Source organism: Alligator mississippiensis, chromosome 6, assembly GCF_030867095.1.
Source record: "Alligator mississippiensis isolate rAllMis1 chromosome 6, rAllMis1, whole genome shotgun sequence".
Taxonomy (NCBI): domain Eukaryota; kingdom Metazoa; phylum Chordata; order Crocodylia; family Alligatoridae; genus Alligator; species Alligator mississippiensis.
The window spans coordinates 66962730-66989525 of NC_081829.1; the positions used below are offsets into that span (position 1 = coordinate 66962730).

Below are 26796 nucleotides of genomic sequence, written 5' to 3' on the forward strand. Positions count from 1 at the left end.
CAGGTATACTCTCCACATGTTCCAGGAGGTTTAATCCATTATAAACTGGCATGTGCCTCTGGACACTTGCAGTTTAAACCGCATTTACGATAAGCGTTATATATACCTGTCCCCTGAGTCACATCCCTAAGTTCAGCATTTTCATTTTGGTTTTGTCTTGATGGTTTCCCACACAATTAGAAAGTTTCTATGGATTCCATTCTGAGGCTTTTGCCTGCATTTTTTGTGGGGAGCCAATGGTCTGGATTCCAGCGTGGGGGTCTTCTGGAATAGCAGATGTAGCATCGCTCTGCATTTTGATGCCCACAGCCCTATCTGGGCCTGGGCCCCAGCAGTGCTGGAGAGAAAAATGCTAGATACTAAATCACTCCACCTAACTGGAAGGGGATAAAAAGCCTAACATGTAGACCCAAGCAGAAATATATCCTCAAATAGATTTTTTTTAGCTGAAACAGATTTCAGGTTCTAGGTCTGAAATGAATTTGTGACAATATATTGAAGAGTTCTCATTCATTTCTGTGTTGTTTTTTTTAATTTGAAATAACACTTGTTCTGAAATTCCCCTAAATTTTATTTTATAAAGTTCAAAAATTCAGCACAAAGTTGTTGAATTGTTCAAACAATATTTCAGCTTGGCTGGAAGAACCCATGTTGGTAGATGTAAAACAAATACAAAAGGTTTTGTAGCTTAGTCTCCCAATTCTTTTTGCTGAGACTACCAACAAAGGCTTAAATGGGGTTGGTATTCTTTAAGATTTCTACAAGGAACTGATAAGGACTACCACCTCATTCTAACAGACCCAACAACTATGCATCTGATTGTGGCTTATTCCAATCTCTTATCAGCCAAGGTCAAAACACAATCATAAGGCAAATTTCCCTCTCTGATAAGCCAGCACAAAGGCCAAGATGTTGTGGAGTGGGGAGCAAGGTGGCAGGAAGCTTTCTCAAACTAATACACTACACCTTGTATTGTATAGTTATTAGACAGAGAGAAATGGATAAGTTTTCGCCCTGCTGAGACTCAGGGCCCCAAGCTAAAATCTAAGGCTCCCTCACATTCAAAGCAGTCTCCATCCCACTTAGCCACAAAGCCTCTGCCTTGTCCTCTTCCTCATTGTCCCACTTATCTCCCTAACTTTGCTGCCCATGATGCCAGCTTGAAGAGAAGAGCTGAATAATGCCTACCTCGTTGCCTGGAGCAGAGTTTTGGAAAGACAGGAATGTAGATTCAAACCTTCTGAGAAAAGAGGCCCAAGAGATATCCCACTCCTTTGGTAAGTGCTCCAACCAGTGGGTTATTAGGCTCACACACAGGAGGCTCCCCTCCAATACACACAATCTTTTTCTTTCCAGCCAATATGCTCATGGGAAGTTCATTCCACCCTCCAGTGAAATAGAATCATAACTGTGCAAAGGTAGTAAAAATAGCACTTACATGGCTAGGTAAATGCTACGGGTATGCGAATGGGCCCTATTCGATTTGGATTCCGCCCAAATCGGGGACAGTGATTCAATTTGTTGATTTGGATCACTGTCCCCAATTTGGTTCAGCTGAATCCGAATCTGAAGGTTCAATGCCGATTCGGAGAATCAGCAATTCAGACACAGCTTTAGATGTTTTTTCTACATACCTTGAGGTACCAGGTATGGCTCATGAATGCTGCAATGCTAGGATGGATGGAGCGTCCCACAGGAGCACGGGGGAGCCCCCCTGCATGCTTGGTGGCAAACCTGGAAATGAACTGGAAATACTTCTGGTCTACTTTTGAGTCCACTGGGGAGCATGTGTGGGGGGCATATCCCCCCAGATAAGCAATTGGCTGCAGGGGGACCCTGGGTGTCCCCCCAGACCTAGAACCAGTCACTGAGCCATGGGGGCACAGGGGGGCCCCCCAGCACACTCTGGTGGACCCAGAAGTCCTTCTGGTCCACTTCTAGGTCTGCTGCTGAGCACACTGGGGAGCCCCCACACTCCTGTGGGATGCTGCATCCACCCCAGCATTGCAGTGCTGATGAGCCACCTTGTACCTTGAGGTATGTAGAAAAAAAACTTTTAAAGCTGTGTCTATGTCCGAATCTTTCCAAAGCTCTCCAAATAAATTAGGAGGGTTCCAATTCAATACAGAAAGATTAAAGCGTTTTCTGATTTGATCCGTATTCGGAGATTCGGCCACCAAATACGCCAAATCTCCACCAAATTGAATCAGCTACCGAAGCTTCGCACAGCCCTAGTAAATGCCCATTGCATCTAATAAGTGAAATAGGATCTCCTCCACTGTACTTTGTTCTCTGTCTCCTAATCTATACAGGCTTTCACTATAATTATAACTACTGGTGATATCATTAACAGCTACATGGTGTAAAACATTTCCAAGCTTATGACTATGGTTCAAAGGAAAAAAAAAATGGAGAAATACTTTCAGGTAAGATAACATGCTTTTTGTTGGAAAATACTGTGGTCTTGAAAAATGACTGAAAAGCAAACTTAAAATCATTGGTGAGAAACTCTGTAATCTGATAAGAAAAACATACATTAAAATAATTAAGATTAATCGAGTCTCTTTTGTGTTCTAATTAGAATGCTCCAACATCACCTCAGCATGACGTTTATTAAGTCTGCATGCATTTTAAAATGGCTGAGGAGGTGCTTTATCTAAATCTCATTGAATTAGATTTAGATAAAGCAGCCTGCAGCCATTATAAAAGGTGTAGGGGCTTAATACATGTGACAGTGAGCCATTTTAACTAAAGCGGCTATCTGGGAACCACTCTAATTAAAACACTCACCACACACACACATCCCTGAGCACATGTTAGGCCAAAAAGACCAGAAGTAGATAGTTCTTAGGGAACCTGTGGTGCAAGAGGTAATTTAATATGGATGTCTCACAGATTTACAGAAGTTTAGGGCTGGAAGGGACCTTGTAAGACCATCGAGTCTAGCCCCCTGCTCTGGGCAGGAAAGATTGCAGGGGTCAAATAAACCCAGCAAGATGTGCATCCAGTCTCCTTTTGAAGATCTTCAGTGTAAGTGCCTGGACCACCCCCACTGGGAGTCTATTCAAGAGTCTGGTCACCTGAACCACGAAGAAGTTTTCCTTATATCCAGTCTGAATCCTTCTAGGAATTTATGACCATTGCTCCTGATTTTCCTCTGGGGTGCTTTGGTGAATAGTTGTTTGCTTAGCCCCTGATGCTCACCTCTGATATATTTGTAAGCTGCCACCAAATCTCCCCAAAGTCTTCTCTTTTCTAGGCTGAACAGTCTCATATATGTCAGCCTTTCCTTGTATGGCTTGCTCTTCAGGTCTCTTATCATGCAAGTGGCTCTACTCCGGACTCTCTCATGCTTCTCCACATCCTTCTTGAAATGCGGTGCCCAGAAATGGACATAGTACTCAAGCTGTGGCCTCACCAGTTCCGAGTAGAATAGGAGAATAATTTCCTTAATTTTGCTTGAGATGCATTGGTTGATGCATGACAGTGTATTGTTTGCTCTGCTAACTGTAGCATCACACTGGTGGCTTATATTCATTTTATGTTCAGTTATGACTGCCAGGTCCCTTTCAGATGTGGTGATAGCTCATGCTGCACCACTGAGCCTGTAAGTTTGTTGTATATTTTTACTCCCCAGATGGAGCATTTTACACTTCTCAGTGTTAAACACCATCTGGTTCTGGTCTGCCTATATAACTAATTTGTCTAGGTCCTCCTGAATCATCAGGCTACCCTGATGCATGGCTGTACTTCCCCACAGCTTAGGGTCATTAGTGAATTTTGCCAGTGTGCTTTTCACTTCCACATCTAAGTCATTGATGACGATGTTGAAAAGCACTGGTCCAAGTACTGAACCCTGGGGGATCTCAGTGGCTAAACTCCACCAGATCAACACAGATCCATCTCTCTGGGTCCAACCCTGTAACCAGTTTCCCACCCATCTGACTGTTGAATTGTTGAGTCCATAGTCCCCTAGTTTTACCTTGAGATCCTCATGGGTCACCAAGTCAAAGGCCTTTCTAACATAAAAGTAAATTACATTGATCTCATCCCCCTTCTCCAGGTGATGAGTAATCTAGTTGTAGAAAGAGATGAGGTCAGTCAGACATGACCTACTCATGACAAAACTGTGATGGCTGTCATTCAGAATTTTGCCTTCTATCTTATTGCATATGGACTGCTTGAGAAACTTTTTGAGGATTTTTCCTGGGATTGAAGTCAGGCTGATCGGCCTGGGTCCTCTCTCCTCCCTTTCTTGAAGATGGGCACAACATTGGCCCTCTTCCAGTCTTCTGGGACCTCTCCTGAGCACCATGAGTTTTCAAAGTTTTTTGCCAGCAAACCTGCAATGACTTCAACTAGCTTGTTCAGCACTATCAGATGGAGTCCATCCGGTCCTGCTAACTTCTAGATATCCAATTACAAAAGGATTTAAGAAGCATTATCAAATATTACAAACTGATAGATAATTATTACTAAAAGATTCTTGGGCAATGCTGCTGGGGCCTTCTACTATAAACAGTCAAGGACAAAGAAAGGAAAATTTAACATCTTACCTGTTAATAGCTCCTGTGCCATACAAATATCCAGGAATAGGGAGGAATGTTGCCAAATATTGTGAGGAAGCATAAAAAGAATTAAGAGGTAAGGGGTTATTCTTAATTTTTTTGAGTGGATTGTGAAGAGGCAAGAACAGACTTCTGTCACTTCATAAAGATATTTGTTAAGAAGTAGCTGTGGTTTACAAGTTTTCATTTTTGGTTTGTTCCACTTCTCCATCCTTTTCCTACTGTATACAACATAGAAAATATGAAAGTGCCACTTGTTGCCTGGAGTGCTGGAAATGAAGCGTTGGCAGACACAAAGGATGTTGCCATGTTACTTCATGGATTAACTAAACTTTGTTTTTCATGAGCAGTTTCCTCAATGGAAACGTCTAGATTTCTCCTGGGTCTTGAAGCAGTAAAGCACCTATATGTAAAAGTAATTAAGATTATCAAAAAGTATTCCCAAAGCTACATGAGAAGGCTTGAAGTAAAAAAAAAAAAATCTACTAGATCCTCTGCTTTGTGACATCAGTAGAAATGACATTCTGGAATTTCTTTTTCATAAAAGGTCAGTAATAGAAATTCCAGTGATTGTTTTATATTTTTCATACCTGTTTCACCATCCAGCTGGAGCATTTCAGTTACTAAAGCATCTTCTTGTAAGAGATGGTTTATGTAGCAATGCCTTGTAAAACCATTAAAGACAGTTGCATGGATTATCCATGCAGTGCTGCAGAGCATCACTAAATGTTGTAAAACAGGAGTGGGCAATTATTTTGAGTAGAGGGCCACTTACTGGGTTTTGGCAAGCTGTCAAGGGCCACATGGGTAGCCCCGCCCCTCGACAGGTGCCCCATCCACTGGTCACCATCTTGTGACTGGAAGTCCTGCCCCCTAACCCCTGACCTTTGCCACCAGAAATTCCTCCCCTTGCCTCCAGAAGTACTCCTTTCAGCAAGGGATTTTGCCATCTCAGAACCAGAAAAATACCAAATTATATTCTAAAAAGTGAACATCTACAGCATTCATTAATTTGATTTCAAAAAATATTTTTGTCCTGGTTTACATGCGTTTTTGTAGTGCACAGATAGGTTTGTATATAATAGCTTAAAATGAAGTCTTACTCTTGTATATTGTGGGTATAGGTTTGTGGGGGGCTGCAGGTATGTGAGTATGTGGGGAGTGGGGAAGGGTGTGCGTGTGCCTGTGGGGGGTGAATAAGTGTGGGTGTGGAGTGAGGGAGCATTCAAGTATGTGTGTGGATATGTGGGGTGTGGTTGGGTATGGGGTTTGTGGGAGGTTGTGTGAGAGAGGGTGTGGGTATATGTGTATGATGGGATGTGCGTGCAGGACTCACTCTATGAATACACAGTCCCTCCCTCCACCCACCCCCCCCCCACACACACAGTCCCTCCCAGCAAGCACACGAACACGTGCACCCCCAGGTACCTGTGCAGCCCCATGCTCCCTGATTCGGCGATGCAGCAGAAAGCCATGTGGTGTTGGAGCAATGCGGAGGCAGGAATGTAGGGAACTGCATGGGGGTGGGACTGGGCTCTTGAGGCTCCTCCTGGGTCTTATTGCCCCTGGTTACTGTCATCTTTGACAGGCAGCCAGGAGCAGATAAATATTTTCTAAATTTCTTAGGGGCCCTGTGGGTCAGATACAGCCTGCCAGGCCATTCTATCTGGCCCACAGACTATATTTTTCCCATCCCTGCTGTAAAACCATCACTAAATTCAGAATGTGTTCATTTTTGCAGTTCAATCTGTCACTGGGTAATTGATAGCAATTATATCAATCTAGCTAGTGGCATTATTTTTACTACTTTGCTTTTAAAGTGCATGATTTTGTAAACAACTTTTAAAGAGACTGCCAGGGTTGAGAGTCTAGATAATTAATACTGATGCTTGAAAGTGGCTCCATTACAACAACCAACACTTCCTCCAGACCATGGGCCCCCACAATATGCCAATCTTTTATGGCCCACCTAGAAGAAGACTTCAAGAAATGCACCAACAAACCCTTACCTGATATACATACATGACATCTTCATCATTTGTACCAAAACCCTGCAGTCTCCGATTGATTTCCACCAAAAATTCAACAATCATCACCCCTCCATCAGACTATCACTTGAATACTCTTAAACACCAGCATTTCTTTTTTGGACACCATGTTCAATATCCAAGATGCTAAAATTCAAACCACCATATATAAGAAACCCATGGACCAATATACATATCTACACAGAACCAGCAAGCACCCTAAACATACCAAGAAAGCTGTAATTTACAGCCAAGCTCTCCAGTTCCACTGCATTTGCAGTGAAGAGAATACCCATGATCACCACCTCACAAATCTCAAAAGGGCCTTCAGCTAACAAGGACACTCTTCCAGAGAGATAGATTGCACTTTTTGGCAGAGCCACCCAGATACCACATGAAGATTTACCGCAGTACAAAAAGAAACCCCCCACAAATTGCACACTATTAATTATGACATATCACCCATCCCTCCAACCTACATGGAAAATCCTCAAATAATTGCAATCCATACTAGGAGACCACATTCTTAAAGAGATCTTTCCAGAATCACCCATCCTGGTCTTTAAACAAGCACCAAAACATGCTAACCTCATCACCAGAAGCAAACTCCTTATGACCCAAACCATACCCAATAGATCGAGACCATGTAAAACCTGCCAACGCATCTCAACCGCCCCACAATAACTACACCCCACAACAGAACCATCACCATTCCTGAATCTTACACCTGCACCTCTAGAAGTGTTATATATCTCATCCAGAGTACCAAATGCCCTGATGGAAAATATGTAGGAGAAACCAAACAATTGCACACCAGAATGAATGCACACCAAAAATCTATCAAAGACAAAAATATCCAACTCTCTGTGGGGGCACATTTCTCACAGGACAATCACTCCCTACCTGATCTCTCAGTTCTAATCCTCAAAGGGAACTTACAAAGTACCTTTTGTACATGAGCTTATGAACTTCTTTATAAATCTGTTAGATACAGAAAATCATGGACTCAGTATAGACATTGGATTCATGAAACATCACAACCTGCCTGACCTGACCTTTTACATTCTTCTTCCCCCCCCCGACCTCTTTTCTCACCTCCTCTTCTGTACTTTTCTGCCTTCTGTTTTCCTGATTTCCAATTATTTCCTTTTTCACTGAGAGCCTCTTTTTTTGCCTTGTATTATTATCACTGTAGTGTCTCCCTTTGGCCTTTTTCCCCCCTGCTTTCTTCCCCCTCCCTTCCCTGTCTTACCTTTTGTTTTTCTAATTTCTATCTATTTATATTTGCACTGACATCCTGTCACTTTTAGCTTCTCTCATTCCTGTTTTCCTGATTTCCAAATATTTCCTTTTTCACAGACATCCTCTTTTCTACCTTGTATTATCATCACTGTAGTATTTCCCTTTGCCTTCCTCCCTGTCCCCTGCCCCCGCTGCCCCCCTTTTATCCCCCCTCCCTTACCTGCTTTATCTTTTGTCTTTCTAATTTCTACCTATTTTCATTTTCACTGACATCCTGCCACACTTTTACCTTCTCTCGTTCCTTAGAGTCTCAGACCAGCAGAGAGACTCTATGCCTGAAGAAGGGCGACAGCACCCAAAAGCTTGCCTAGAACTTTTTTCCAACTACTCAGTTAGTGTAATAAAAGATATCACATCTATTCAAAGAATCTTGCCTGCCTTTGTGGCCTCAAGGAATTCTCTCAGTCTATTATCCTCAGGTTTCCTATTTGCAAAATGGGTATCATAATATCTATATTATGGAAATGTAGCTAATGTTTGTAAAGCTAATTAATCTTGAAAGATGTCTCTTGGGTTTCCGTACATTTATTATATTTCACATCCAGTTTACACTGTTGTAGGAGACGTACTAAACTTTCAGATACCTTATTGTCACAAGCTCCTGTGATGTAAAAATACGCAGCAGTAGGCACCAACTAAGCACTAGTAGTTCAATACCAAAGCCTAAAAACTAATCCAAAGTGTATTCCTATAATCAATACCACTGCTACATTCTTTGGGGCTCACAAGTGAAGTACTTGGCTCCAACCTTTCCTATAATGTTTTAATTTATGGTGTTTTTTTTCACCTTGATGGTTCTTTCAGAGTGTTTATGACACTGAAGAACTACCTCTGGCCCTCTACAGACCTCCTCTCTGAAAAATGTTTTGTGATTAAGATCATGTGAGGTTTGTGTGGGATTTTAATGCAACAAATTTTGGGTATATATTCCCAATAATACATTGCTTGTATTTCCCATATTTTATTACCATTAGTAATTTAGGCCTAATAAATATAGCATGATAGAATGACCTGTTGGTGTCCCAGATTTACTGTCAGCCTAATATCAGAATGACTAGATTTATCTATTGTATATTCCCCAGTTTGGGTCTTGTGTCAAATCTTCCATTCCACTCTCCAAGAACAGTAGCTTTGATTCCCATTATGTTTTCCCACTCTTACATCATTTTCTAGAATTTCTGTAAAGTAAACATCGAAGAGACCAGAGTCACAGCAGAGATGTTTCTGGTCTGATCCTCAGTCTCACTGAAAGCCAGTGGGAATTTTGCCATCAATTTTGATTGGATAACATAATGCCTTCTTTTTCAGTTCCAATTTCTCTGCATTCTCCAGTAGTTATAATGGGCCATAATATATCCAAAATCCCTCTTTCAGATGGAAAATCTTATTTTAGATCATCCACATTAAATTCAGTCCATCCATACCCTGGGGCTGCCATACAGATAAATGGAATATATCAAGAGAGGGAAAGATATGGAAGAATTTTGCTCTCTTCCATATCCCTCCCCATATCCCACAGTGACCTTTTTTCATTATATGATCCACTCGAGACCTTTTGCCAATGGCAGAATTTAGAGCTGACCAGAAGTAGCTATAAGCATCTTTGACATGGATCTGATTGTATAAGCTCTACCCAGCTAAAATCCATGAGTCTCCCGTTCTGTGCCTGTACCAGCAGAACACAGGAAAAAAGGTCTTCCCCTTTATAAGAAAAGGTTGGCAGGATTAGATTTCAGCTGGTCTGTTTTACCCTGTACTAAAAAACAACCAAAGGGACAACAATGAGAGTTTCATCAGAAGTCCATGGAGAACAATGCCCAGATTGAAGCATTATCTCCTAGGGAGGGTAGTGGGGCAAGTACATCTTTGTCCTTCATGGCAAGTGAACCTGCCCTTGGAAAATCTTTCCCTATCCACACCTGGCTTTCAAATAACCCCTAACCTTCCCCCACTTAACATCAGAAACAAACTCCCCACTGACCAACAGCTATCAAGTGGGATGCGGCCTCGCATTAGCACGAAATGCTTAATGGGACAATGTACCTCCTCTGCCACTACAATTAACAACCTGTAATGGGGGCCTTTTTGGGGCTGATTTAACCATGGCCCGCCCACCTGTTTCTGGGCTAACCGCCCACCTTCTCACCCGCCACGCCTGGTTAGTAATCAATCAATAGATGTCAATTAAGTGGGAGGCTGCCCATTTCCTGCCTCGATGCCAGGGGGCACTATCTGTGGCTCCATTCCTCCCCTCCACCACAGCCCAAGCCTCACAGATGGCATCACAATGTTCTCACTATCACTGGCCCCCACACTGGGCCCCAGAATCCTCCTATTGAACCCCACCTGGATTCCTCCCCTCAGGCGGCCTCTTCCACCATCATACCTCCCTGAACCGATCCCCCTTTGGGTGTGATCCCCTCACCAGGACCTTTGGCTCTCTAGCTCCGACCCACCTGGGTCTGCAGGTCCAGATGCCCTCCACCCAAGGGTGTTGAGGGAGCTGGCAGGGGTCATCGCAGAGCCTTTGGCCCAGCTGTATGAGCATTCGTGGTCATCTGGCCCCGTGCTGGGGGATTGGAAACTGGCTAATGTGGTCCCAATTTTCAAGAAAGGGAGGAAGGAGGTCCCAGGTAACTATAGGCCTGCAATCCTCACCTCGGTGCTTGAGAAGATCTTGGAGAGAATCATCAAGGAGCACATCTGTGGGGGGCCAGCAGGGGAGATCATGCTCAAGGGCAATCAGCATGGGTTCCTCCAAGGCAGGTCCTGCCTGACCAACCAGGTTTCCTTTCATGACCAGGTGACTAAATCCTTGGATGATGGTATTGCCATGGACGTAGTCTTTCTAGACTTTAAGAAGGCTTTTGACACCGTCTCTCACCCCATCCTCATTACTAAATTAAGTGACTGTGGCATTGATGCCTACACAGTTGGATGGGTAAAAAACTGGCTGATGGGTGCACCCATAGAATAGTGGTGGACAGGTTGTACTCAACCTGGTGAGATGTGAGCAGTGGGGTACCCCAGGGCTCGGTCCTTGGGCCTTTACTGTTTAACATCTTCATCAACGACTTGGACGAGGGGGTGGAAAGCATGCTGTCCAAGTTTGCTGATGACACTAAGATGTGGGGCGAGGTGGACACACTTGAAGGGAGAGAGAGGCTGCAAATAGATTTAGACAGACTACAAAAGTGGGTAGACGAGAATAGGATGGGGTTCAATGTAGACAAATGCAGGGTGCTGCACCTTGGGAGAAGGAATCCACAGCATACATACAGGCTGGGGAGCTTCCCCCTTGTGAGCACAGAGGCAGAAAGGGATCTTGGAGTCAGTAATGACTCCAAGATGAACATGAGTTTCCAATGCCAGACCACAGCCAGAAAGGCCAGCCATACCTTGTCATACATCCAAAGGTGCATCTCAAGCTGGTCCAGAGAGGTGATACTCCCCCTCTATGCGACTTTGGTCAGGCTGCAGTTGGAGTACTGCGTCCAGTACTGGGCGCCGCACTTCAAAAGGGATGTGGCCAGCCTGGAGAGGGTTCAGAGGAGGGTCACCCACTTGGTGAGAGGGCAGCAGGACAGGCCCTATGAGGAGAGACTGAGGGACCTGAACCTGTTCAGCTTCAGCAAGAGGAGGCTGAGGGGGGACCTGGTGGCTGCCTACAAACTCATCAGGGGAGATCAACAGCAAACAGGTAGAGCCCTTTTCTCCCCAGCACCACCTGGGGTGACGAGGAACAATGGTAATAAGCTGATAGAGAATAGATTTAGGTTAGAGATCAGAAGGCAATTTTTTACAGTTAGGGTGGCCAAAATCTGGAACCAACTTCCCAGGGAAGTGGTCCTCACCCCTACCTTGGGCAAATTCAAGAGGAGGTTGGATGATCACCTGTCTGGGGTCTTGCGAGACCAACATTCATTCCTGCCTGTGGCAGGGGGTCAGGCTAGATGATCTGTTCAGGTCCCTCCTGACCCTAGCTACTATGAAGCCTCCAGGCCAGTCAGAACCCCAGGCCCTCAGCTCCAGGGCATTCCTTGCAGTGGGCCCCCAGCCCTTTGACCCTTGCAGTCCTGGCCCCAGCATGAGCTAGTCAGGAGGAGTTCGGACAGGCATTGAGTCTATGGCCTTTTTTCTCTCTCCAAGGGTCCACCTACAGGCCCTCCAAACTAGGGGTAACCCACCCAGTTGTGGAGGCTAGGGGTTAAGGCACCCCCAACCCACCTTTCACCAGGGTGGTAACTGACCTGGCATTTCCTGGGGGCTCCCACACCACTGAGAGCCCCACCAGGCCACCCACTTCCAGCAGGGTAAAGTTTTAGGTCATGCCCAGGACCAGGAGCCTTCCTACAGCTCCTCCCTTACCTCCAGATGATAACAACAATATTACTGCCTGGCTTCTAGCATTAGAACTACTCTGTTTATATGGGCAGCCCTGAATCTAAAATGGCTGCCCTAATCAGGCACCTGCCAGCTGCTGCCTTCTGGCCCTTAAAGTGGCAGGCACAAACAGTGCCCTGCAACACACCCCCATAACAAAACTATCAGAATGCGTGGTTCCTACACATGTTTCCCAAAATATGAAATACCTGATCCAATGCACCAAATGTCGTACTGGCGACTACCTGGGTGAACCTAAACAGCACCAGAATGAGCTGTCATAGAAAAACACATGAAGGATCACATTTGCCACAAAACAACCACTCCCTTTCTGACATCACTATCCTCATACCCAAAGGAAATCTACCTAGCACCTTTAAAAGGTGATCTTGAGAACAAAAATTCATACACTGCCTGGATACTAAGAACCAGTAATAGTATTAATATTGGTTTTATGGCACCTTATAATCTACCTGACTCATGAATTCTTTCCACGCATGAAAGATGAGAATCACCCTCCTTCCTTTTCATAGGCCTTGAACTCCCAGTAATCAGCTTCATTTCTTTTTCTAATTGTCTGCTATTCTTGGCAATGTCTCTCCCCTCCCTTCTACAATTGGATTTTATAGTGTTGTGTTTCACCTGTACTGGTGAGACCTGATGAAGAATGTGTTGCATTCAAAAGTTTTTTCTAGCTGTATCCCAGATATGCAGTTGGTAAGTAATCTTGGCTCTCGTAAGAATAAATCAGCGAATAAGTTTAAAAATTTCAAAAAGATCATCTGAAACCCCAAAGAAGTTGATGCAGTTATTATTTTTTGTATATTTCATTTTCTCTGACATCTGAACGGGAATACACACTCCCTCATAATTGAGTTTCTGCATTACTATCTGCTATGCTGGCAAAGAATCAAATTTCTCGCTGTCATTCAAAAGTAATTGCTTCCTTCTTATTATTTGTACAGGTTTATACAGTTTCTCTCAGTGATTCAGTCAGCTGAGGAGTCAGCCGAGGACTACAGACAAAAGGGAAGACTGAGACAACAGAAGCAAGGTTAAGTTGCTGGGTAGGTGCGAGTTCACAATTCCTTTGCTCTGGTGTCTAGAGAGGAGTAAGAGTGAATGTAGATTCCACTGCTTCTTTCAGGAGGCTTCCTTGTGGGGTTATAAAACTCACTTTTCTTACCGGTAAATCTGGTGCCAGGAGAGGTGGGTTTATTCATGAATAGCTGACTGCCTGCTTGAAATGAAAGAAAAAATGAAGATTTGCATCATCCTCTGCATGCTTGAACTTAAGCATTAGAGAGTTCAAGTCCTTGTTCCACAAGCGTGCAATTACACGGACTTGAACAGGACAAAAATTAACAGAGGTGCACCTGAACTGGTGAGAGCAATGGTAGAAGCTTTACTGAACAGAGGATCAGCAAGGTAAGTCTTGCTGATGGGTGCCCCATTGCATATTGGGACCTCAGCCCATCTTTAGATCACAAGATGGATGAAAATGGTAGCAATCATTTAAAGATGCCTTCTTTAGGCTTCTTGTGTAAATTTTCATGTCTATTATTGAAAAAGATGTATGTAGCCAGGATAGGAAGAGTCTTACCCCTTCAGCAGTAATTGTCAAAATAAAGCAGTAAAGGAGAGTTGGCAATGTGAGCCCCAACTATAGGAATCTGCTGTTTTGCTAAGTGGCATTGACTGCTCAATTGTTGTTTTTTGGTTTTTTTTTCCCCTTAGAAGCCACACTTTTATTTAGATGGGGAAATGAATGATTCTTTAAGTCAAGTGAGCTGCATAATACAGGACTACAGTTTCGGTATTCAGTCATCCCCAAACCTGCAAGTTGAAGCATGCAGGGGTGAATGGAAATGCATCTTTGGTATTTTTTTACATAGAGGTGAGCTAGACTTTTTCAAGAACAAGCTTTTTTTTTTGTCAGGCAATTCACATGTATGCAAGTGGACTGTAATTTTCCATCCCCATCCCCTCCACATCCGAAAAGTTGGCAGGTACTTTCTAGGGCTGTGCGAAGCTTTGGGTGCTGATTCAATTCGGAGGAGATTTGGCCCAATTCAGTGGCCGAATCTCCAAGTCCAAATTAAAGCAGGTGACCGATAAAAAGGTCCGAATCAATTTGAAGCTCTCAAAATTTTCAGAAAAGGTTCAGAGAGCTTTGATGATTCGGACAGTCCCCGCCCACTGCACCAGGGAGCTGGAGCCGGACTTGGAGCCGGTAAGTAGGGGGCACAGGAGGGGGGCTGGGAGAGGGGACTATGGGGGGACCCCTTCCAAACCCAAGCCCCTGCCTGCTCCCCCTGTCCCCCCTGACCCCCGCCTGCTCCCCCAGCCCCCTGCCCATGGCTGCCCCCACCTGCCCAGCTCCCAGTTCTTTAAAAAAAAGGTCCTGACTCACTGGGTGCTGCTGGAGGGGCAATCCCCAATGCCCCGCATTGCGTGGTGGGCTCTGCCATGAGCCCTCTGACCCCTTCCCCCTCTCCTAGCTGCCCCACGGCTGCCCCGCCCAGCCCAGCTCTGGCACTTTAGGAAAAACAACAACAAAAAAACCCCTGGGACTCATCGGCTCCTGCAGCAGCCTCGAGGTTTCTGGGAGTTCATGCAAGAATCCCCCATGCAGTGGGGGGCAGCGGGGATCTCCCCCCACTGGGCAGAAACCAGTGAGTCCAGGGGGAGTTGCTATTTTTTTTTCTTTAAAGTGCTGGAACTGGTTAGGGGGGAGTGGGGGGCAGCGGGGATCACCCCCACACCTGACAGCACACGGTGAGTCAGGGCTTTTTTTTCAAAGTGTGGAGAGCTGGGGCTGGGCGGGGCAGCCATTGCAGGGCTGGGAAAGTGGGCCGGGGATGGACCTGGGTGATTCAGAAATTTGGCTGATTCCACAGCAGCCGAATCTCCAAATCAGATTCTGCTGAATCGATTCCGGACAGTGATTCAAATCACCGAATTGATTTGATTATATCTATATCTCCCTTCTACTTCATAGCTGAACTATTGGCTACTCTGAGATTGCCTTTAGTGTGTGCAAACACTATCACAGTTCTTACAGCTACCCTTACTGAATTGCTGTTCTGATGCCTGCAGAGTTTCTTTGAGATTCCATTTGCAGGCATAACTTAGAGGGACTGGTTTATAAATTTCCTTTCCATGTATTGTGAAAGGCACCACAAGGGATCTTTTCCAGCAACTGAAATGAGCCAGGAGAGCTCTTTCAGCCATGATCAAATGTTTATTTTATTTAAGATTATGCAGCAACATGACAAGTTCCTGCTACCAGGTGATACTCCACTCGAACAGAAAGAACTTACCGCCTCGGCAAACACATTCAGAACTAAAGAGTAATGTTGAATTAAAAACATGAATCTCTGCAGTATGAGTCTTCTACGGTGCAATATGATATTACATTTTCTTGCTATTAGTAATAAACTGAAGTGTAATTGCTAAATAAAGGGAAAACCTTAATTTAAATACAGGGATAGCATTTTTTATTGTCCCAGGGTACTCTACTCTAGTCTTTTTAAAAATCCCCTAAATAAATTGCCTGGAAGAGTTGTAACCAATCAACTATTGCTTAAAGGCCTCATTTCTGTTTAAGTGAGGAATGGAAACAATCTTCCAAACTTCAATCTTTTTCATGAACAGGAATTCCTGTTGTCGTTGTCCATTAAGCCCTATTACTTATGACAAGGATGATGGGGGATGATGCCTTTGTTCTCATATGTCCCACAGGATGCTCCCATTATAGCATTTGTAGAAACTAGTAAGTGAAGCACTAGAGGGTCAGGAATTTCTTACTGACATCTGTCAACGAAGTGGGTGAAGAGCAGCCAAATGCCACTTAGGAACACCAAATGGACAAAGTCTTTTAAGGGAGGGAGCCATCTGTGAGCAACTGTTGGTCAGCAAGGGGAAATGACCCAGCAGGACCAGCCTTATTTGCGTTTCAGCAATAAAGCAGCTTTGCACATTCCATTGCAATGGAATGTGTTATAAATGCCCCTAGAGTCACCTTGATTACAAACAAAGTCTGGAGGTGGAGGGTTTGTGTGAGAGAACTCCTCCCCATCCTCCTGTCTATTTGTAACATTCAAATACTCAAATACCATGGGCCCTAAGGCCCACTCGGCTAACTAGTAGCCCCTATTGTATGGGGGCTAATGGGTGAATGCTACAACAAAATACCTGGGACAACTAATGAAAAAAACAGGATAGGAGTGTCATGTGGGTCAAAGGGTCAAAACATGAAGATAAATGTACCTGAGGGAGACACTGAGCAGAGCCTCCTGGGCCATACCCACCAGTCCTCAAAGGCATCCAAGGAGCTGGTGGACACCACCTACTGGTGCTGTGCCTGGAAACATGTATGGATAAGTGAGAGGAAAGTGACCCCACAATCTCTGGGCACCTTCCCTTCCAGAGTCTCCTTCCTGGTCAAGTACAGGGCCTACTTGGCCAGGGCCAGGAGGAGGTTGACCAGGAGGTCCTGGGACTTGGTCGGACCGCAGATGGGGTGACCAAAAACAAAAAGGTGGGGGGTGAAATTCAACTAGAATCTCAGAAGGGGGTTCTGGAGGTGGAGATGGAGGGGCTGTAGCCTGGCACACTCAAGTGTCATGTGTGCCAGGGTCTCCCTCTATCTGCAGAAGGGGCAGGAGACCAGGGTGTCTCCATACATGCCCATGGTGATGGCTCCATGGAGGAGCCACCAGATGAGGTCCCCGGTGGCTCATGGGATGACGGTAGCATACAGACTCAGCCACTGGGGTGCCTCAACCATGAGCAGGTCCCACCACTTGGTGTCTGGGCAGGATGCAAAGGTGGCATAATGGACAGTGTGGCACATAAGTGTGTAGAGGTGGCAGTGATGCACGGTCAAAAATGGACTGGTCTGGTATCCTCTAGACAGCTCAGGTGGTGGAGCAGGGAGCACTGTGAGGCCAGGCGAGGTGCCGGCCCCATGACAAACTCCGGTGGGCTGGAGGACATGGGGGGTGGGGGGGTGGGGGGCGAGGACTACCACCACACAGGACCTGGTCAAGAAAGGCAAGGGCATTAGGAGGTAGGGCAGATTTCACTTCCTGGATCAGACAGCAGGTTGCACATGTCATGGGTAGACCCATGCACCAGGCCAGCACAGCGGGGTCCACTCACTCCCACCTAACATAGTCCAGGAGGTCTCCAATATGGGAGACACCAGCCAGGATCAACCTCTGTCACAACCAGGGTGCCTCTGCCATTGGCTCCTCCAGCTGGGGGTTCCAGAGTAGGGGCTCAACGAGAAGGTCAGCGCCCTGGGTGACTGTTGTGGGGGACCTGGAGGTGGAGACCAACCTCCAGGCCCAGAGGAGGTCCTGGTAGAAATATGGCAACCTTTGTGGGTCCTGTAGGGGAAGCCCCACAGGCTGAGGAGCTGCCAGTCAAACCAAAGATCCCAGAAGTGGCAGGGGAAAGCGCGCCCCAGGTGGCTCCATGCCACGTGGCTACCGACACCATATAGCAGTCACTGCAGGGCCTGAAGGCAGAATGCCAGAACCTGGCCATGCAGGCAAACCAGGCCCTGGCTGCCCTCCTGCAAGGGGAAATTCAGGACCTCTGCAGCAACCCAGTGCTGTTACAGCCAGAAAAACTCCAGCATCCATCTCCAGAGTCCCACCTGGACATCAGGAGGCACAGACAGGGTGTGTAAGCAGTGCTAGAGCATGCCCTTGCCTTTCTTGACCAGGTCCTGTGTGGTGGTGGTTCCCCCTACCCCCACAATGTCCTCCAGCCCACCAGAGTTTGTCATGGGGCCGGCACTTCGCCCAGCCTCACAGTGCTCCCTGCTCCACCACCTGATTCAGCACCAGCACTCTCCCATGCAGGGAGAGACATCTCAGGAGCCGTGCCCATGCCTGGAGCTGTTCCATCACCCTTGCCTCCAGCTGGTGCCACCTCTCCATTGGGGAGGGGTGCATGAGAGACAGATAGACCCCCAAGTAGAGCAGCGAAAGCGCACTCCAGTGGAACCCATGGAGTACAGGTGAGAGTGAGCCCACCTGCCATCCATCACCCACCACAAGGCCAAAGCTCTTGACCGAGTTCAGTTGACCTGGGCAGAGGCAGCAACCTAATACAATGCCTGGCAAGCCTCCACCTGCGTCAGGTCACCTGAGTCCTGCACCATGAGCATACACTGTCAGGACCAGCTGCATCACCGGCTCCTGGACCATCAACCCTGCCACCCACCTCCATGGGAGAACATGCAAGGTCTCCAGGGCCAAGGCCTACAGCTGGCCTGACCGCAGGCAGCCTTGATGCACCCCTCTCCTGAACAGGATGGGCTCTGCCAGGGTCCAGTTGAGCTTGATCAAACACTCTGCAGAGGTGTGCAACACCTGGAGAGCCCAAATGAAGCAGGGCCCAAAGCCAGAAGCCCACAGCGTACCTGTGAGGTACCCGTGGTCCACTCTGTCAAACGCCTTCTCATGGTCCAGGGATAGGAGGGCAAAAGACAGGCTCTCCCAGTGAATTAGCTACAGGAGGTCCCAAATCAGGTACAGGTTGTCAAAGATGGAACATCCAGGCACTGTGTATGTCTGGTCAGGATAGATCACGTCTGTCAGCACGGACCGCAGGCACAGCAAGATGGCCTTCACTGCCACCTTATATTCTGTGCAGCCCCCATCCTCCTGGTGGCTTGCTAGAAATATTGTCTTGCATTTTCCCCTGAATATTGTCAGTGCAGGTAACCTCAGTATGGTTATCTGCCCCAAGTAGGCATTGTGATATTTTGGGCCTTTTCATAGAGCTCCAGATGTTGAATAAAGAAAGAGAGAGCATGAAAACATTCAAGTTTCAGTATTCAAGGAATGATGTCAATGTGGTTGGGAAATAAAGTAAAAATTGTGAAGGGCTCAGGAGTTTGGGACAAATAGATAGCAATATTTTTATCTCATTATTTTTAAGCAAGATGTGAGACCCTTCCCTTGCAGTGGTACAAATGGTTGAACAAAATTCCCTTCATTCAGCTGTGCAAGGGCATTTTCCCACAGGAGTTCCTGTGCCATATGGGCAGTGTAAAGCCTGCCAGGAGAGTGCACTGGGGATGAGGAATTTGCTTCAGCTTGATTCATCAGATTGTTCCCCAAACATATACTCAGAGCTCCCAGGGCAGGGACTGAGGCACTAAAACAAATAAAATAATGTGGATCAGAAATCCAGTTTTGACAAGCAATTTCCAAACATTTTGAAAAGTCTAAAAAATGATGCAATCTATTCTTGTGGGTGTTCTGGGAAGGAGTGAAGGGACCTGAACAACCTGGAAGAACAATAAGCTTTGATGAGATGAGTTTAAACCAGCAGTGTCTTGTGATGATGCATAATTATTGTAAGACTTGTCTGGACATGAAGTTTGCCAGTATTTTTGTTCCTCAGGTGTAACTGGTCTGATATGCTAGTTTCTAAAGGCATCTGTCAGAAGTGTTAGAAACAAAAGGGCTGCTGCTTCTCACCCTCACTGTTAAAGCCCATTTCTGAGATTCCTCATTCGGGTAAGAGAAATGCTAGTGGTCTATTTGGGAACTTCCTTTCCACGAGGGGAAACAGTGGAAAAACTATCAAGTGTATGTCTGCACTCCTGTGGACATTGCTCTGGAGCATGCCTTGTCGCCCCACTTCCACTCACATTTCAAACTAGAGAATGAGATTGTGATACTGCTTTAGGGCACACCTGCCTTGTCTCTCAAGTGCATCAGAAGCACAGATCTCAAAAGCACTGTCAGGGTCTTCTTCACTGTCTCACTCCTGGTTCAAGCAAGCAGGAGGGGTTGAGTGGGTGCATTTGAGAACAGCTCCTTGGGAATGCCAGGGAAACGATGTGCACATGCTCCTAGGGACTATGTACCTAATAATCAACACCTGGACTCCCTCTGAATATTATTGTTAGGGGTGTCCATCCTGTAATGCCAGGTCTGGGATCTCTTGGCCAAAATTTCCATTTCAGTCACATTTATATGGGAGGCCTATAGAGAATGATGTTGCTGACAAGATCCTTGCACACGGGGGTCTGTGAAGAGGGGGACTAAGGCTTTGAAATGAATCTTTTATTTAATGTGGAGTGAGCAATAAGTCAGAGCCTTATAGCATTTTTTTTCAGGGACCCAGGCAAGGGACACCAGGATTACTTAGTAGGGCTATGCAAAACAGCACCATTCCATTTCGACTTCCATTTCACCATTTCGATGAGACAGTGTTTCACTTTAAGTTTCATTTCATTTCAAAACCACTGTTCTGTTTGGTTTCGTTGAAACTGTTTCTCTGTTTTGATGCTGTTTTGAGGCTGTTTTGCCCATAGGCTATAATGGGAAAGCATGAAACTACCTTTAACTTTGTCATTTATTGGCAGATTTGGATGAAAATAGCAGGAATGGTTTCCCCTTCTGAGGTCATGAAGCCTGCCAAGTTTCAAGGAGATAGGTGTGTGGTTTCTGGGAAACTGCACCTGAAATTCTTGAAAGCAAAACTCGTGTCACTTGTAAGTGTGAAGGCATGGGAGGTGAAAACTGCAGGGATGGTGGCCCCTGCTAAGGCTACAAAGTCTTCCAAGTTTCAAGGAGATAGATACAGGGGATGCTGGGAAACTATACCTCAAGATGCTGACAAGCAAAACTCATGTCACATCTGTGTGTTAAGGCACAGCAGGATGTAAACTACAGTCATGGTAGCCCCTGCTGAGGCCATGAATCCTGATAGCTTTCAAGGAGATAGGTGCATTGGTTTCTGGAAAGCTGCACCTCAAGTTGCTGACAAGCAAATCTCGTGACATGTGCCTGTGTGTGTGTATTAAGGCACGCCCTCACTGGCGCTGGGACCTCTAAACAACATGGTGATGTGCCCCAATGTGGTCTCCCCCTCCCCTACAGCCTCATTCCAGTCCACCACTTTAAATAACATCAGGTAAAATAATAACTTAGTGAGAAGCAGCACAGTAGCACCAGCAGCATCTCAGGCAGCCAAACTATGACAGAGACTATCTTTCCTCTCTTGCAGGAGTTTCTTCTCCAGTGTGTGTGCTAAGGCGCACCCTCACTGTGTCCTTCCCCACTCATCCCCCTCTCTCTCCTTACTTCCTGTTTCCCTGCAGGCACGCCCAGTTTAAGCTTTGAAGCTCAAAATATTTTGAAACTTTTGAAACGTTTTGACTGCCCTTGTTGTGTTTTGAGGCTGTTTCGAAGCCCTGCCTTTCATTTCAATGTCACTGTTTTGAGCTCGAAACAAGTCGAAAAAGCATCAAAAAGAAACAGCCGGCAAAATTTCGCACAGCCCTATTACTTAGTACATAGACACTTAGAGACCCAAAGAAAAACTTGGATGGGATAGGATCTGGCCCTTAGTGCTATGATCTCACTCATTGGAGTCATACACAAGAAAACTTTGCTGTGATCTTCTGTCAACCCCAGGAAGAGCACACTGTGTAGTCTAGCCTGTACGTGACAAAGGCTTGGATTGCAGAGGATACAATGAACACTATCTTGTAACAACAGGAAGTTCACAGCCATTTTTCCTACTTGAGTTTCCAGGAATGTTTTGGTAGGAGTTACAATGCTCATTCCCCTGTCATTTTAATTGCAGGTTGTCTTTGCAGAAGACACAGACAGAATTTATGACACCTTCCCAAAATACTTTCTGCAGCTTTTCAGGTGGCCTGAGCCTGAGGTAGCAGTTTCTCATGCAGGTCTTCTATGTATTTTATTGTTGACACTGTCAGAACACAGGGACATTTCTGGATTGTTTCCCTGTTGCTGCTGTGGCAAGGTGATGGCAATGCCCCCATCTCCTTCAATTTTTCCTTCTGGGCATTCTTCATGTTTCGGGTTTTGTGCTTTGTAGTTGTGTAACATGGTAAAGTGGTGATTTTGCACGTTTCTGGGGAAAACTGCTTGCAAAATCTAAGCGGCTAAGTCCAGGGGCTCTAGTCCTATATTCCTTTCTTGCCACAAAATAATAAAAGAAATATACTGTATGATCACTGTATTCCTGTTAACAGAGATGTGTGTTGTTCCATACAGGCCCAAAATGAGGTGGCTTATGGTGTTTGCTTGGTTTCAAGCCATTACATTTTCAGAAGCATTTAGAAAACCAGCTACTATGGATTTTGAACAAGTCCTAACCAAGAATACTGTGAATCCAGAATGCTTCATGAATGTTGTAAGTTATCTTTCTGCCTGTTTTCTTATAGAATGGTTGGTATGACTCAGTTTGACATAATTTATAATGTTCTCCATTAACATGTTCAGGAAAGATGGCTAAAAAACACCTCAGTCTAACATTTTTCACTGGCCGTGTGTAGACAAAATGAGGGGCATGTATGCACGACACTTTAAAGCAGATTAAATGTTTTTGTGCCATTTTAATGGTGCTGGTGTTTGCACACATTGGCAGCGTATTACAAAGTTATTCCAGCCTCTGTAGCAAAATTAGTGGCGTAATGCACCTTAAAAGACTTGGGGCACAGCAAACTAAAACTCCAAGGAGGAGGAAACTCCTCTGTGGAGCGAAGCACCGGGCTCTGTGCAGCTCAGGGGCTCTGCAAGAAGCCCGTGCAGGCAGCCTGGGAGCAGCTCAGGAAAGCAGGCTCTGCCCAAGGAAAAAGAAGTGACGATCTTTTTTTTTTCCTGGAGCCCACCTGCCTGACTGAGCTGTGTGGGGCCCAGTGCTTACCTCTGCCACTGTGGTGCCCCCCACGACTGCCCGAGCTGGGTGCCTGCAGGCAGGTGTCCCCAGGGGTGGGCCACAGCTGTCGCAGAGGGAAGCACCAGTTCACCCACAGTGAGGGAAGGATCTGTGAATTTTCTCCCATTTCACAGGTCATGCCCACAGCAGACCCCCTGTGATAATTGTCTCAGATGGCCAGAGCCGACTCGAGGTAATCTAATAATTGCTCGTTCGTCGGGCAGGCTGGTGAATAGAGAGGCCAAGAAAGCTTTATGGTTGAAAACTTTACTTATGTCGCTGGTCGTTGCGATGAAAACGGTCCGGTCATCTGAACAACTATGTCAGTTGTTCCAGCTGATAAGGCTCAGGCTAGCTCATCCGTCTACAAATCAAGCCGGCGGGAATAGGGTACGTCTGGGATTGCGCTCGGTGATGGGGAGAAGAATCGATAGGTGATCAGTCTATCGATCAGCTCAGCCGCAAGTCAGATCTCTTTTAGAAGCACTCTGCAGTGTGCTCAAAGTTCTCCGACTTGGGCGGAAGTCGCGCGAATTTTTAAACGGCTAGCAAGCCAATTACTAGCCGCCACGTAGGAATAATTTAGAGCTGGCCAATAGCAGGACACAAATTTGCATTCGAATGGCGGGAACTCTCTTGCACTGGGGGTTTTCTGCTGCAACAGAAAACCTTTACTTTGCAAGAGGCTCTCATGTGGCAGGAAAATTCCACCGTGCCGAGGCACCAAAATCACTGGGTTGTGACATGCCCCCTTGCCGACAGCACAACTGGAATTTTAGACACATGAGCACATCACACGGCATCTTTGTTTCAGGATTCACTGACCAGGCAAAGCTTTAACAACCAATATATATACATAAACAAACAACTTGATAGACCGGTCTTTTCAACAAATTACAAAGTACAATAACTTTGAACATATAACAACAACTGTTGATCATCATCTGATTGGAGAACATCTGCTTGGAACTCTCCTCGTCTGGTAGTCAGTCCGTCCTCTCCTACTAATAGACAGTGTCAATAAAATACTTAATAAAATGAGAGTGAATAGTGTTATAGTAAGTCTTGAGCAAATGGACGTTCGCCATCTCAGTGTCTCCTTCACAACCATCACTCTATTGATTCGAACGAACTGCAGTCTGGTGCTCGATGAATCTGACAATAGGGCGGTTGTGGATTACTACTTTTCTGGGGTTAGACCTGTGAAGAAAGAAAACAACAACACAAAACAAAAGACTCATAATTGAATTTACTGTAAAGATACTGGGGGAATGTTGGAACGGCGGGTCATCCAATTGTGATGAACGATAATAGGAGGACGATCGGGCTTCACTTCTAATTGGACAGAATAGGTATTAGGATATTGTCCCGATTGTTGAACTGTTCCTTTATGAACTTGTGGATGAGATTGATGGGGGTGCGGTATTGAGATCCACACTAACTCATCTGGTTGGAACTTGGGTTCCCAAGGTGGAGGTTTCTGGACATTAGCTTCGTCCCATAATGGTTTAGCAGTGTTTAGTGAAATAAGGACATCATGATTAAATTTAGTCCAGTTTTTAAACGTCCCTCCTCCTCTAAGGCGAAGTTGCTCTTTGTACAGACCTATGTGTCTTTCCACAACACCGTTGGACTGCGGGTGGTACGGCAAATGAAGATGCCAGGCTATATTGTGAAGACAAGCAAATTTGTCCAGAGCGTTTGAATTAAACGGGGGTCCTCCATCAGACTGAATTTCATGAGGAGGTTGCCAGGTAGCAAATACAGCAGTCAAAGCAGAAATGACAGCAGTGGCATTGCTTTTCCATAGGGGGACAACCTGTAACTGTCTTGTTCCCAAGTCAACAACAACTAATCCTTTATTTGGCGGCTTAGACCCTGGGAGGGGTCCCAGCAAATCCACCTGCCAAACTTTTCCTGCCTGAAACTGTGAAGAATCGAAAGCTCCTAGTTGGTGCTTGGTTCTATGGCACTTTTCTTTAGCACATATCTCACAGGCCTGAGCTACCTTTTCCCAATCACGCCGAGCTCCGTATGAAGCCGGCTCCATAAGGGTTCGGCACCAATGTTGATGGCAAGCTTGTGGTCTTGGGTGACCCCAATTTTCATGAAGCCACGCGAGGAATGGATTTACTTCAGGACCGGAGGTAGATGTGATAGGCAAGACTATGTTGGTTCGGAGTGGATCTTCTAAGAACTTATCAATTACCTCATGCACTGGATCGGTATCTGGACGATGGGACTTAGTGTGCCTAATCAACGGGAGGCGCACAAATTTAGTTAACGTTTCCCAAATATCTTGCCAATCATTCAAATTCTCGGAGGGAAAAGCTGTGCCCGTAAGAATTTTATAAATGTATTGTGAATCAATTGCGATAATCGGAACTGGGAATGTATCGTTATGATGTGTTAAACAGTGTTCTAGTACCTTGAGGAATCCTAATAATTCACATTTTTGGGCCGAATTATCATCTGGGTCGGCTTGAAATATTTCCCTATCGTTACAAGCTTTGCAATAATACCCATAGCCTCCGCCATGTCGGGAGGTTCCATCTGAGGCCATCCATGCTGGGGCAGAAGTTCCATACAATGTAGGGACCTTCTCCTCATCTTCTGGGCTTGTATCAGGTACCGTGTCTTCCAACCTCCAACAATGCCAGTTGTAATGGTGGGTAAGCACTAGCGTATTCCAGGTCTTAGATTCTCCCTGAAAATGTGGGTCAACTCTGTCTGCATCCAGTAAGGGTAACAATGTGGCACCCGGAGCGCGTAACGTCCCATGCCCCCTTGCTAATGGCTCCACCAGTTGTTTGGCTAGAAGGATTTTTCCTACAGCTCCATATCAATGTTGTGCCGCTTGAAGCGTTTTATGGGCTGTATATACTAGCTCATCGTGAGGGTTATGTGCGACAGCCCACACGTGGCTGGTGGTGAACCCGAAGGTTACGGTTAGTGACTCACCCAGATCGATGGCATGGAGTTGTGTATCTTTAACCGTAGCTAACAGGCGAAGCAGGTTCTGCTGATCTCCTTTTGTCCAAGGCATGGACCTTCGGGACTTATCATGGATCTGTCGCTGCAATTTAGTGAGGAGGGCCAAATCACTAGGTCCAATATAATGTCGATACCAATTCAAATGACCCAAAAGCTGTTGGAAGTGCTTCTTAGTTGTAGGGAAGAATGTTTTTAATGGATCGATGTTAGGACCCTCATGCGAAATTCCGTGGTGGATGGAACCGATGTATCAAGTACCGAGGAAAGTGATGTCATCTACAGGTTGTAAACACGACTTTTCCTTGTTGATTGTCCATCCCTCACTCTGAAGGTGAGTGACTAGTTGATTGACTATACTAGTAACTGCGGAACTATCGCGACCCATGATGGCGATATCATCGACGTAACTCCAAATTTTTAATTCCTTCTCTGGGGGAAGAGAGTATGACACTTGAAAATTCTTTAGGGTGTTATTCATGGCACCAATAGCTAGTGATGGAGCGTTACGATATCCTTGTGGACAGACTGTCCACCTGTACATGATGCCATCAATACACATGTTTAGTATTCCTTCCAGGTCATTTATCAGAATGGAAAAGAACATATTTTTAAGATCCAATGTGACTCTGACCCACTTACTTTGTTGGAACTGTGCCATCTCAAACATACATTGTGGCAGAGTAGAAGGATTAGGTTGTTGAAGTACCTGACACCTTTTGTTGACTTCTCTATAGTCTACAACCAACTGGGCTTCATTAGGTTTTCCAGGTTTTGCTACCCCCCATCCTGATGACCGG

General features: G+C 45.7%; 1 protein-coding gene across 4 annotated transcripts in view; it reads left to right on the forward strand.

Annotated features, from left to right (window-relative positions):
* The first annotated feature begins 12981 nt into the window (after positions 1-12981).
* Positions 12982-26796, forward strand: part of LOC102576768 (lysosomal acid lipase/cholesteryl ester hydrolase) — a 45195-nt gene continuing 31380 nt past the window's right edge. The window contains exons 1-3 of one of the 4 annotated variants that reach the window (XM_006269137.4): positions 12982-12997; positions 13246-13347; positions 22342-22480. In XM_006269137.4, coding sequence (XP_006269199.3) covers positions 22349-22480 — 132 coding nt within the window. In that variant the 5' untranslated portion in view covers positions 12982-12997; positions 13246-13347; positions 22342-22348. Of the gene's footprint in view, positions 12998-13245; positions 13348-13429; positions 13709-14436; positions 14514-21837; positions 21863-22341; positions 22481-26796 lie in introns of those variants that run through there. The other 3 variants (XM_019484275.2, XM_059729948.1, XM_059729947.1) reach the window with 3 other exon arrangements.